The sequence below is a fragment of the Ostrea edulis genome, chromosome 3 (genome assembly GCF_947568905.1).
Source record: "Ostrea edulis chromosome 3, xbOstEdul1.1, whole genome shotgun sequence".
In the NCBI taxonomy this organism is placed as follows: Eukaryota; Metazoa; Mollusca; class Bivalvia; order Ostreida; family Ostreidae; genus Ostrea; species Ostrea edulis.
Window position 1 is genome coordinate 52,749,301 of NC_079166.1, and position 14,546 is coordinate 52,763,846.

Sequence of the window (14,546 nt, forward strand, 5' to 3'; positions counted from 1 at the left end):
TTAGTCATGAGCGGCCGTGCCGGCCGGTCTCCATCTAATGTCCTTATGTAGCATTTTCGTTCATCTAGAGCTTATTTTACCTTTACAAAAACTGGTACAAAAATGTTTTAATTTCTATTAATTATTCGTGTTGATAATAAATGAAGAGCAAATACATAATTACAACCGATTTTATGAATAGATACCAATAGCAAGAGTTCGAATTGACCGGCTATCTAACATGGCTACGTTAACAAACGAAATCATTTGAAGCTGCGAGATTTCGGGTGGTGTGTGGCTTTAATGAATATTTGAAGGTATGTTTGGACGCAAGTATATAGTAGGAAAATATGTTAAGATTTTTTTATATTGAGTTTATGAGACAGCAACACAAGAATACACCGATTTCAGGCCTCAACCATCCGCAGCTTTTTGTGACCCGTAAATCAAAGGTTTTTATAAGAGGTGGATCTTTTCAGAGAGCTATGTACACTGAATCCGCTCGAGAAAGTGGGCGGGCTGTAATCGGCCAATGAAAACTCTTGTTGTATTACATCAAACATGTCATTCAAATTGTTCAATCGTCTCATTCAATTGTGTCGTCACACAACGCAATACTATATCGGGTAAAGCGTTCTAATTCAAAGGTGAATTGCGATAACAACACAGACACACATAAACTTTCATGTCTTTATAAATAGATTTGTCTTAATCCCATCTTTTGATTAATTCTAATCTGATCCCTTACCTTTTCCCCTGGGTAGTACTGTTCCCATTTATTAATCATCTTCATCCATTTCTTCTCTCTCTCTCTCTCTATCTCAATAGCCTATTGTAATAGTAAAAATGGCTATAAATCACCTACTACATGTACATGTATATCCATCTTCAATTTCTGAGTTTTTCAACCAAACAATAATAAAACATTTTATAAAGATAAAAGATATTAACCCAATAACTCCCTGTAAAAGAACACCACCAACAGTGTCATCATCATAATACAATGCAATTATGTTCTAAACTACAGCAATATCGATATATGCAATTATACAAGCTGGAATTCATTTAAAAGTAAAATTGGATTTCATTCAGACAATGTCATACAATTACTACTAAATATTTATGAAATATCATTCAATGGAATATTTTGATTTTTCACTGGGAAACATTGTATGCATGTGTAATCCACCATTAGTTCATGATGTAATACATGCATATCAAACAAGATGACCACACACCTTATCAGTCATCTGAGCATTAGTTAAAAGTATTACTAGCCTTAAGAGCTATGAAATTGATGCTAATTTTCCTATTCTGTTTATTTATAAATCTAAATTCTATAATATTCTGCAGGAATATAAAACAAGAGGCATTCTTAAAACCTAAATGTCCCCAAAAGTGCTCATACTGATGAGAGATTATGCATGCTATCTTATTAGCATTTTGAAAGCAACGAAATTCAAATCTTACGATATGCATATTTAATTTCGATATTTTACGCACCATTATTAAGTCATATGCGACCTTGAGCAAAAAAGTTTGAAAATAGCTATCGGCCATTTTATAAATGGATTACATTTTATTAACAAACAAGCCAATTATCACCTTAACAGCTTGTAGATAGCACTGCATTGGGGTGTTTTTTGCTGCTGACTGGTGTACTAGCTGTGAAAAGAGATGTGGACTGAGTTTTTTGTTGTTGTTGTTTGGTGGGTGTTTTTTTTTTTTTTTTTTTTTTTACATTTCTTGAAGGAATGTGTGAGGGAAAAGACTTGGGTAATTTTTGTTGCCACAGGGACTAACATAAACAAGAGTACTGTAATCGACATATAAAACGCTCATGAGAAGATTATTTTGTGACATTGATTGGCAAACATGGCAAAAATGCCAGCAGGAGTTGAACTTTACTTACAGTGGTATCTCACAGTGAGCCATCATCAAGCTGTAACATATTACTATATGTTTTGTAACATATGAATAAAGGAAGGTCAGCTATAAAGCAACACAATTTGTTTTTGCAAAAGTTTAAGCAAAATCTATTATATCAGCTCAATCTTATATGAATGTAACAATTTCCTTTTATTATGAAATTCTTGGATTCTCATCCTCTTTAAAACTCCCTCAACAAGACATCCATATGTTGAGAATCAAAATCCTTGCAAATTGCATATCTTCCAAGTTGTTTACAAAGGCAACCCTAAAATCAATAGGGGTCATCTACTCCTTAGGATGTACCAAGTCTGTCAAGCAAAGGGTTCTCAAGATACTGAGCTGTGTCCAGAGTGGATTGACTCTTGACCTTAGACTATGTCACCTCAAAATCAATAGGGGTCAAGTGTTCCTTAATATGTATCAGTGTACCATCAATAAAGCAAATAATTCTCAAAATATAGAGACAATATATACTATGTCCAGTCTGACCCTTGACCTTTGACCATGTGAACCCTGAATCAATAGGGCTTATCTACTCCTTACAATGTACCAAGTTTGAAAAAAAGAGTTTTCAAGATATTGAGCGGATTACATCTTCCCATGTCCAGGGTGAATTGACCCTTGACTAATACCCCCCCCCCCCCCCCCCCCCCCCCCCAAGATTGCAGATACAGTATGTGGATGAGAAAATATAATACAATTGTACGTTCTAAACTGACCTGCAATGATTTGAAATCTAATACAAATGAATCCATGGAAAATTCCTGATTGACTTAAGAGCATAAAACGGCATTAGAAATAAACTCTGGACAAATTGTGTCTATTACTACAAGTACAACCAAACCAGAAAATGTCCGTAACTTCCATAACTGTTAAAATATTTCAATGAATATAGAAGATGCACAACTACATTATATATGTAAGATGAGAATAAAGTTTAAATCAAATCTGTTCAACAGTATTAGAATTAAACTCTGGACAAAGTGCGCAACCCCCAAAATGAAAAGAAAATGTGCGCAACTTCTATAACTGTTAAAATATTTTAATGAAAATAGGAGATGCACAACTACATAATATATAGAAGATGTGCATAAAGTTTGAATGAAATATGTCCAGCGGTATTAGAAATAAACTTCGGACAAATTGTGTCTACGGACAAAGTGATTCCAGTATACCCCCCCAAACTTCGTTTGCGGGGGGTATAATAAGGGTCACTTAGGATGCACAAGTGTACCAAGTTTAATGTCTGTCAATTAGAGGGTTCTAAAGATACTGAGCAGAAAAGCCTTGGTCTACAGACTGACAGACAGGTGCAAAACAACATGCCCCCTCTTTTTCAAAAGGGGCACACAAAAAAATCATGTACTCTCATGTACTATTTCCTAAAAACTGACAAAGTTTAACAATATGTAATTTTCTCAAAAATTGAAGGAAAAAAAATCAAAATCCTTTCCATTTGCATATCTTCAATATATACCCATACAAACACTCTATAAAATAAGAAGGTCCTCATTTGAAAACTGTGGGAAAAGTTAACCGGACAAATTATGTACCGGACATTAATTTTCAAATAAAAGGGCAAAACTGCTCAAGAGATATCAAAATACATCAAAATTACAACATGATCAAGAGAGACCCACAAAGAAGCTACATAGCAAGTTTCAGCTTGATATATGACAGGGAAAGAAACAGAAAACCCTAACAGATGAATGGACAGATGGATGGACAGACGACAGACAACAGGTGATCAGAAAAGTTCACTATAGCTTTCAGCTCAGGTGAGCTAAAAACTGTTCAATTGTTAACACACAATGGATGACAGGACGCTAGGTCACACAAGTTTACTCAGGTGACCTAAAAATTTGTTTTCTGTGATATAAACAAGATCCACACACTATGATATAAGCAAGCTCCACACAGTGAAATTTGTTTTCTATGGTATAAGCAAGCTCCATACAGTGAAATTTGTTTTCTATATGATATAAACAAACTCCACACAGTGAAAGTTGTTTGTAATACCTTTTTTTCTGCTGCATCTCTTCCTTCAGGAAGTCGGTGGTCACTGAAATGTACACATTAAAATGGTATTTTGTTATTTCATAAGATATTGCTTAATGTTTATTTTCAAAGCACAAAGTGAATGTACAGTGGTGTATATCATCTTACAACTCACTGGTGTGTACAGTATACATACATAAATAAATATGTGATTATCTTACAACTCACTGGTGTGTACAGTATACATACATAAATAAATATGTGATTATCTTACAACTCACTGGTGTGTACAGTATACATACATAAATAAATATGTGATTATCTTACAACTCACTGGTGTGTACAGTATACATACATAAATAAATATGTGATTATCTTACAACTCGCTGGTGTGTACAGTATACATACATAAATAAATATGTGATTATCTTACAACTCGCTGGTGTGTACAGTATACATACATAAATAAATATGTGATTATCTTACAACTCACTGGTGTGTACAGTATACATACATACATAAATAAATATATGATTATCTTCCCTTTTGAAGGGGCCGTGGCTTTTCATTTGAACAAAAAACTTGAATTCTCTTCACCTAAGGATACATGTAATTTGTATCAAGTTGTATCAAGTTTGATTCAAATTAGCCCAGTGGTTCGCTATTCCTGTATATGAGCATGTAAAACTATGATCCCCTAATATGGCCCCACACTAGCCTCGGGGGCCATGATCTTAACAAATTTGAATCTACTCTATATCAGGTCATTTCCTCTTTAGAGGATGGCTGTACACAAAGTTTGATGCCAATCAAGCAAATGGTTCTCAAGGTATTGAACAGACAATATCTACCTATATCCAGAGTAGTTTGATCCTAAGACCTTAAAAACCAATTCGGGTCATTTACTCCTTTGGTAAAACAAGTGTCTATCAAGCAAAGGATTCTCCATACATTGAGAATACAGGATCTTTCTATGTCCAGTTTGACCCTTGACCTTTGGCCTAAAAATCTATTGGGGGTATTTACGTCTTAGTTTTACGGGTAGGATTCTAAGTTCATGTTAAGTTTTTGGACCCTGAGGAAAGTTGAAAGGCCTTGAATTTAGATATTTTCAGGATATTGTGCATATACAAAGAGCAGTGTACTTACTGAATAAATCCCCATCGGTCCAGGACGTGGTACACCTCAAAGGCTGGATCCTCCCAAGGGTCAATCTGGGCTCCCTCTTCTCGCCCCTGAAAGTGAAAAATTACAGACACATTTATGTACCCTATTAGGGGTGTGTATTGCTCAAGATTTTTCGATACAATATTTTCTGATGTGATATCCGATACATTGAATATACAATGTAGTTAAGCATTTTCTAAAGTAAAATATCAAAATTTAAAAAAAATTAAGTGGTTTAATATCTTTTATTTCATAACAAGACAAACAATGACAATTAAAGTCTGAGGAAACTCCAATGTCACAATGTAAAAGCGGGGATTAAAGTATGAGAAATCTCCGATGTGTCACAATGTAAAAGCGAGGATTAAAGTCTGAGAAATCTCCGATGTGTCACAATGTAAAAGCGGGGATTAAAGTCTGAGGAATCACATGTCACAATGTTAAAGCGGGGATTAAAGTCTGAGAAATCTCCGATGTGTCACAATGTAAAAGTGGGTATTAAAAAGTCTAAGGAATCTCTGATGTCACAATGTAAAAGCGGGGATTAAAGTCTGAGGAATCACTGATGTCACAATGTAAAAGTGGGAATTAAAGTCTGAGAAATCTCCGATGTGTCACAATGTAAAAGCGGGGATTAAAGTCTGAGGAATCACTGATGTCACAATGTTAAAGCGGGGATTAAAGTCTGAGAAATCTCCAATGTGTCACAATGTAAAAGTGGGTATTAAAGTCTGAGGAATCACTGATGTCACAATGTAAAAGCGGGGATTAAAGTCTGAGGAATCACTGATGTCACAATGTAAAAGTGGGAATTAAAGTCTGAGAAATCTCCGATGTGTCACAATGTAAAACTGAGGAATCACTGATGTCACAATGTTAAAGCGGGGATTAAAGTCTGAGAAATCTCCGATGTGTCACAATGTAAAAGCGGGTATTAAAGTCTGAGGAATCTCTGATGTCACAATGTAAAAGCGGAGATTAAAGTCTGAGGAATCACTGATGTCACAATGTAAAAGCGGGGATTAAAGTATATTGAGAAATCTCCGATGTGTCACAATGTAAAAGCGAGGATTAAAGTCTGAGGAATCTCTGATGTGTCACAATGTAAAATCGGGTATTAAAGTCTGAGGAATCTCTGATGTCACAATGTAAAAGCGGGGATTAAAGTCTGAGGAATCTCCGATGTCACAATGTAAAAGTGGGGATTAAAGTCTGAGGAATCTCTGATGTCACAATGTAAAAGTGCATGCATGGGATTAAAGTCCGAGAAATCTCCGATGTACGTGTCACAATGTAAAAGCGGAGTCTGAGGAATCACTGATGTCACATTGTAAAAGCGGGTATTAAAGTCTGAGGAATTGTGTTCCTGTTAGAAGCCATTTTTAAATTATGAACTTCGATCCCGACTAATAAAAGGGCTATTTTTAAACCCGACATTTTATCGTATCGTAGAAACACTGTATCGTATATCACTGGACAGGCGTATACCAGTACATTTCGATATATTGATTCACCCCTATACCATATCCATCATGTCCTACTGAGACCAAGAAAACTTTTAGCTTCCAATTCAAGTGCAAGATCAACTTTTCAAAATTCAATTCAACCACACATGTGACCGTTATACTCATTAAAGCATGTTTGTTTTCAAGAACACAGTGTGTTTGTATGAATTGGACATTTATTTTCAGTTTTGTTGTAATTATTATGTATGTTCAATTTTGTTATAATGCTATAAGATGCATGTCTTTCGCAGTATAGAATAATTAAGTATATGCAACAAGGGAGTCCGCGCTGAAAAAAATGTTCCCATCCGTGCGCGTCTATAAGCTTAGATCTTTTCAATTCGCACTGAGTTAGCATCTGCCCGTCGCACTGTGACGTCAAATGTTTTGACAGTAGCAGATGAACATCACGAATGCTGTATATTTCATTTCTTGCCACTTAATGTGCCCCTGTCTTAAAAATTGTGACAGGAGGTAAACAGGAAAGCTCTGTGTGTAAAATATTTTTCAAAAATTGACTTAATTTTTTTTTTCAATCAAAGAAATTTAGAGAATCATTGGGAATAAAAATCCTTGTAATATGCCTATATCTTCAAGTTGTTTAGTCCTTAACTGTGAGAGGACAATGTATCCACTTTGTAATATTTCCTCAAAACTGACAATATTCAACAACAAAAATTACATTTTAAGAGGGTTCTCAACAGAAAACTGTGGGATTTAGCCAAACAAATCATGTACCTTCCATATTTAACATTACATATTCTAAATAAAGGGACAAAACTCCTGCAAGAAAGGTCAAAATGAATTAGAATTGCATCATAATCTAGAATGACCTATGGAGAAGCTTAACAGCATGTTTCAGCCTGATATATGTGACAGTAGAGAAATGAAAGTAGAAACAGAAACGTTCCGATGGTTAGAAGTTCAGATGGACCGACAGCGCTGTACCATAACACATCCTGTCTGATTAGATGGGCCAGGTGTATTAAAAAACAAACTAAAAGGATGTAGTTCCCAATTACACATGCAGGTTAAAAGAAGTCTATATCATTATCCTGATCAAATCCAATTTAAGAAACAGACTCATCCTCTCATAGCACAAACACAATATTATAACAGCATTGTTATAATCAACTTAATGCATTCTCTCATGTGTGTATTGATAAGCATTCAGTACACGAACAAAATCTATAAACATGATAATTAAGTCCTTGAGGAGTATGAAGAATCTCTGTGCTAACTTAATTCTACTAGGTTCTACTATGTCATGACCAATTGATCGGGTTTCCCATTTTTCAAAAATTACTTGCAGACTTTACATATAGCCTTACAGTTCTACTTGATTGTTGGTCTGCAGTGCAAAACACTTCAAGTTAGTGGATTTCTTATTTTCAAACAATTTGGCTAAGTTTGTTTGAAATAAATTTCCTGTTCTTGTGTATAGCTTTAAGCAGTGTTCCATCATAACATACACAGACATTATTCAGTAATTTTTTCTAAGATTGTGACTGTTCAATCTGGCACCATGACTACAAAGAAAAAATAGACTTATAGTCCACAAGATGTGTTTGTGAAACAATGATGCCAACATTATGGCAGCAAAGTAATTATGGTATCCAAAGAAAGGCCTTGTCACAAGGACTACACATATGAAATCCCTATCACTAACCATATAAATGGCCAAGCAAGGTTAAAGTTTTTCAAAAATGGCCCAAACTCCACGGTCACAAGATTAAAAATTTGGTACCCAAAGAAAAGTCTTGCCGCAAGAAATACACGTGTGAAATATGAAAGTCATTCAAAAGTTAAAGTTAAGATAAAACATTTTGCGGACAGACAGACCAAAACTATATGCCTCCGAACAAGGGGGGCGTAAAAATGAGATTTTGTTGTATTCACACAATAACTCGACTGTCTATTTCAAATATATCTGCATTAAATGAAAGGTGAAGATAACCAACAGTGATCAATTTCATAACTCCTATAAGCAATACAAAATAGAGAGTTGGGCGAACATTGACCCCTGGATATACCAGAGGTGGGATCATGCAGGTACCTAGGAGGAGTAAGCATCCCTTGTCGACCGGTCACACCCTCCGTGAGCCCTATATCTTGATCAGGTAAACAGAGTTATCCATAGTCAAAATCAGTGTGCCAAGAACGGCCTATCAATCGGCATGAAACACGTCAGACAGCATTTGACCCATGCAATGATAAGTTGTATTGGCAAACTAGAACGTTACAGTACCCGCAACATTATTCTTGACATTCCTATCGTGTTCTATCGTGCATGTATCCTATCGTATCGTGCGTGTATCCTATCGTATCGTGCGTGTATCCTATTGTATCATGTTTTGCGTTTATCAGGTTTTCCGTTTTCTATCGTGTTTTGCATTTATCAGGTCTATCATGTATCGTGTTTTGCGTGTATCAGGTTTTCCGTTTATCGTGTAGCTTCGGAAACTATCGGGATTGTATATTAAATCGAATGAAAAAGTACGATACTTTTCGAAAGCTTTATTCGTTTTGTTAAAGAAGCTATTTTTAGGAATCAAGAAAAGAAAAAGAGCCTTTATTAAAGTATATTTGAAAGAGAACATAAAGCTGTCGATTTTAAGGCAGAAGAAGAGCTATTTTTCTGTCCAGAGAGGGTGAAAATTTATCACAATTTCATTCTAAGTAGTATGAAAAGTAGGCAATGGTTTGCTGAGCAAACCTGGGGGACAGTAAATCTGAAAGTTCCTTCATCTGAAGTTCATAAACATTTGTTTGTCTAGAAACAATTATTTGTAATTAACACTAACAGAGAAATAGGAAGTTCTGATTTGAAAGGAAAAATCAGTAAATTACATTGTTTATTACATATATTTTAATAAAGGCTCTTTTTCTTCCGATTTTTTCCACCTGTATTCTATTTATATAACAACTACTGAACTTGTGCGCGTCTGTGTATCACCTGTGTTTTGAATGCAAACATTGTCAGGGACGTTGTATTTCACACATTTAGAAGATTAAGGTTTAAAAGGGTGCAGTGGTGTTGCATCTCCCAAAAGTCTGTTCAACTGGGCATGAGTCGTTGTTGGGTTTTTTTAATTGTACATGTACCAATAGTCGTACGGGTAGATACTGAAAACTGATGCTGGTTTTGATGATTATATGAATTTTTTTTACATACTAAACCCAAAATTTTTTAAGCATTTAAAATAATGAATTTAAAAATATAATGTAATTATGTTGTAGGTATCAAAATTTCGTTCTCTCTAAATTGCTTCTAAATTTACAACATTTCTATCAGGTTTTCCGTTTATCGTGAAGATCGTTTATTGTGTTTTGCGTTTATCAGGTTTATCGTGTATCCTATCGTATCGTGCGTGTATCCTATCATGCGTGTATCGTGTTCCATCGTTTATCATGTAAAGAATAATGTTGCGGGTACTGTATAACGACCATAGAATTTGCAAAATGCTGATTTTGAACGAGACTGTTGGAACCCCTGCATCATCAACTTGTTTGTCAGTAGCCTGCTTCGATTTAAAAACTGACCATATGCAGAACAAGCTCTTGCGTATCGAATCAGTTGAGAGATGTTAACACCACATGCAGGTGAAAATGGAATATTGCTACATAAATATGGGAAGTTGACGATGGAGAAGTTGAAATCATCAAATTAAATTTAATTTATTCTCAGTTTATGTTCATGGAGCTGGGGTATTTAAGATATTTTACCCAACATTGTATGATGCCTACACCATAATACAGCCCATCAAATTAAGATAGGTGTATATAACAGACAAGAGGCCCACAGGCTTTATCAGTCACCTGAGTACTAGTAAAAAGTATCACTCCTCCCAAGGACTATGAAAACAAAATTCATAAATTCTAATGTTCAGCAACAGTATCAAACAAGATGTGTTCTTAATGCTTCACTGCCCTCAGGCTTTACGTAATATAATATGTGTATTAACATTAAAAGATATGACTAATCTGGACCTATCCTAGAGTCAAAACCCTGGGTTGTGAAATTCACCATTTTTTGTACATCCTTTTCTGCTATTCCTAAGTATGCATTTAGATTCTATACAGTATCAACAAACTTAAATAAGTCCATCAAATCATTATTTAAATTTTGACACCACCATTAAACCAAACCCTTACCCATAGGATCATGCAATTTGCAATTTTGGTAAAGGACTACCTACTCCTTCTAAATATCCATTTAGTTTCAATTTAACATCAATAGCACTTAAGAAGATGTTAATTAAAATGTTTTACACATAAACACTAATCTCACCAATAAAACAACAAAACTATAGACACAAAACACACACAATACACTTGCACACTTTTTTCACCAACGATAAACAAGGAGAACAAGTGCAATCCACATAAACAAGACAAGGGCCACATCGCTCACCTGAGTTACCTTAGCCCATATCTGAAGACTTTCCATATATATTTGCATGTAAAACCTTAGTCTGTATTAAGTGGCCACAACCTACCCCTGGATTGATTGATTGTATCTTGCCAAACGTCTCACTCAAGAATTTTTCACTCATATGGGGACGTCACCAAGACCGATGAAGGGTTTCAAATTTAGGCCTATGTTCGGCACTTATGGCCATTGAGCAGTGAGGGTTCTTTAGCGTGCCACACTTACTGTGACACGGGTCATCCGTTTTTAAGGTCATCTCCGAGGACCCATGACATTCACACCTGATGCCGAGCGTTTGGCGATGGAAATATCACTACCTGTTTTAACAACTTCGGTCTGTCGCGGCCGAGATTCGAACCCGGCCTCCCACATACGGGGCGAACGCTCTAACCTCTCGGCCACCGCGGCGGTACCTACCCCTGGAGGCCATGATTTTTACAAACTTGAATCTGCACTATGTCAGGAAGCTTTCAGGTAAATCTCAGCTCCTCTGGCCTATTAGTTCTTGTGAGGATGATTTTTAACGGTTTTTTCTATTTATTCCCAATTTCCCATGTAAAACTTTGTTCCCCTATTGTGGCCCCAATCTACCCCCGGCGCCATGATTTGAACAAACTTGAATCTGCACTATGTCAGGAAGCTTTCATGTAAATCTCAGCTCTTCTGGCTCATTGGCTCTTGAGAAGATGATTTTTAAAGATCTTCCCTATATATTTCTATGTAAAACTTTGATCCCCTATTGTGGTCCCAATCTACCCCCGGGGACCATGCTTTGAACAAACTTGAAGCTGCACTAAGTCAGGAAGCTTTCATATAAATTTCAGCTCTTCTGGCTCATTGGTTCTTGAGAAGATTTTTAAATGACCCCAACCTATTTTTTGCATTTTTGTGATTATCTCCCCTTTGAAGGGGGCATGGCCCTTCATTTGAACAAACTTGAAAGACCTTCACCCAAGAATGATTTTGGCCAAGTGTGGTTATAATTGGCCCAGTGGTTCTTGAGAAGAAGATGAAAATGTGAAAAGTTTACGATGTCGATGGACAAATTTTGATCAGAAAAGCTCACTTGAGCCTTCGGCTCAGGTTGAGCTAAAACTAATAATGCACTAATATTAAGATCAATTTATAACACTAAATGATGGCACTAAAATTACATGCACATCCAAAAAAGACATCAAGGGATTTTAGAATGTTCACCGAGCTAAATGCTATGCATGAATCGGCACGAATTGACCGAATACACTGGGCAGTTTGATCGGCGTATTTAAGGATGAGATCTAACACCCAAGTTAGGCCCTATTATGTTAAATAACTGACTATTTCTTAATTGAATACTGCCTTTAGTCACCTGACTATGTACAAGCCGTTACCCAAGTTACGTTCAATTTAGTCCTACATGTTTTGTACCAAAGCTCTCCGTAAAAAGAATTCTTTAAGTAGCGATACAATTATTATAAAATCTTATCAAGAAATTGTGGACATGCATTTATAAGGTTTTTATTTCATATAAATTGAACCAGAAAGATGGTTTAATTTTGTATGAAAAAATCTACAGGGAAATTCTCTGTCATATTGGTCTCACCACTGTGTGACTGACAGTGAAACACAAAATCACAAATTATTAAAATATATATATACACCTTTCTTCACGTTTCCAATTTACAACATCGCTAACATTCAATTGGTATGACTTTACAGAGACTGTAGCTATACTGATGCAGAAACTTCAACTAAAAATCCACAAACATTAAAACTAGTTTCCATACAATATTGAACTCTTAGGTACTTTGCATTTATCCCCCCCCCCCCCCCCCCCCTGTGTTTACTCACCTTGTCATATTTGCTGACAATCTCCCTTCTCTCCTCCTCAGCTCTCAGAACCTCATCATACTCATTCATGGATGGTGAGGCTGAAATACACAAATAGAATTGACAATCAATTACCTACTCATGCTACAACTTTTTCTGTGGCATTTCTTTTTTTTTTTCTTTTTTTTTTTTTAAAGTTTTGTACAATATATACAGAAAATTTTGTCTGTTAACTGATTGATGTTCTTGTCTCACAAGAATAAATTTATTAATGCACAGGTAGTGACTTGTGAATGACCAGATGGGATATGATTATTGCAAAATCAAGGAGCATGACAAGGATGTATATTTCTTCAGATTATCCACCTGAGTTATACTAATCTACTAACATTTTTACTTAAAACATTGGGAAAAGATATTCTGACCATATTGCTGCAGTTCTAAAGCTTAAATTAATGCAATGTAAACCTAAATGGCTCTTTAAATAAATTATTCAAAAAATTCCTGAAACATTGAATTTTACATACATTTGTACATCAAAAATCTTTTGATTTACTCATAACTATCAAATTTACAGTGTAATCTCTAGCTAACAAATCATGACTCATTACACTATAAATATTTCTACAACCCGGCAGTTGTTCCGCCTATAAACAATACTCCATCAATTAAAATATGCAGCTCCACTTCAATGTATGAGCAGTTAGTAAAATCAGCCCCACCCCTTCCTGTACTTTAATAGTTTTCCCTCCAAAAACTGGGTCAAGGTAGCTAATAATAATGAATCAATTTATAAGAACTGATTCTGATCATCTTAAAAATTTCAATGGGATATTAATACATTCATTGTAAATTGGCCAGTGATTATGCTTTCTGACACCTTAGTCTTCCTCCTGTTGCACTACAAACAGGATCATATACATGTATGGGTGATACATCTAAGGTCTTACATTTACATCAACTGTCGAATTGTTGGTGATTCATGCACACAAAATTTTTGCATGAATAAATTCTTACATGTTATACATGTACTGCAACAAACACAACATGCAGTGGTTTTCAATTCAGTCTACAAACATTTCCTCAACTATAATACAATAATAGTGGTATCAATGGGAATCAAATCAGTCTCCTCCAATCTAAGTGTTAATAATAAACTGTTTCCTCATTTTGTACGTGCATTAGCAGTGTCACAGGACCACATCACACCCCCTTTCCTGTCTGGAAATGTTTGCAATATATTGTGTATTACCAGAAATCACTATAAAATTTTCACAATACATTGAATTTCTTGTGTTGAGAACTTTTTCCAATAATACTAATTCCACTCTTTAATCATGTTAATCTATAAAACATACATTTAGTTAATAGTAAATCTAAGTATATATATACATGTATATATATATATATATATACATATATATATATATATATATATATATATATACATATAATTATATAGACATAACAACAAATGTAAATCTTCAGACGATTTACATTATGAAAACATATGTTGTTATGTCTATATAAATAAATATATATATATATATATAAAATTCAATAAAAAAGCAGGAAAATATACAGTTCCAAAATATATTTAAATCACAAGTGCTTTCTGGATTTTAACATCCATCCTCAGGTGAATACAAATTAATAATAATATATATATATATATATATATATATATATATATATATATATAGCCAACTGATTTACAAAGACAA

General features: G+C 34.9%; 1 protein-coding gene across 17 annotated transcripts in view; it reads right to left on the reverse strand.

The window, feature by feature from the left end:
* The window catches only part of LOC125673309 (USP6 N-terminal-like protein), a 70,488-nt gene that overhangs the window by 32,825 nt on the left and 23,117 nt on the right, over positions 1-14,546 (reverse strand). For 12 of the 17 annotated variants that reach the window (XM_056158106.1, XM_048909841.2, XM_048909843.2 and 9 more), the window contains 4 exons: positions 12,844-12,923; positions 5,059-5,144; positions 3,931-3,973; positions 728-808 (listed from right to left, as the gene is read on the reverse strand). In XM_056158106.1, coding sequence (XP_056014081.1) covers positions 728-808; positions 3,931-3,973; positions 5,059-5,144; positions 12,844-12,923 — 290 coding nt within the window. Of the gene's footprint in view, positions 1-727; positions 809-1,891; positions 1,917-3,930; positions 3,974-5,058; positions 5,145-12,843; positions 12,924-14,546 lie in introns of those variants that run through there. The other 5 variants (XM_056158111.1, XM_056158112.1, XM_056158113.1 and 2 more) reach the window with 2 other exon arrangements.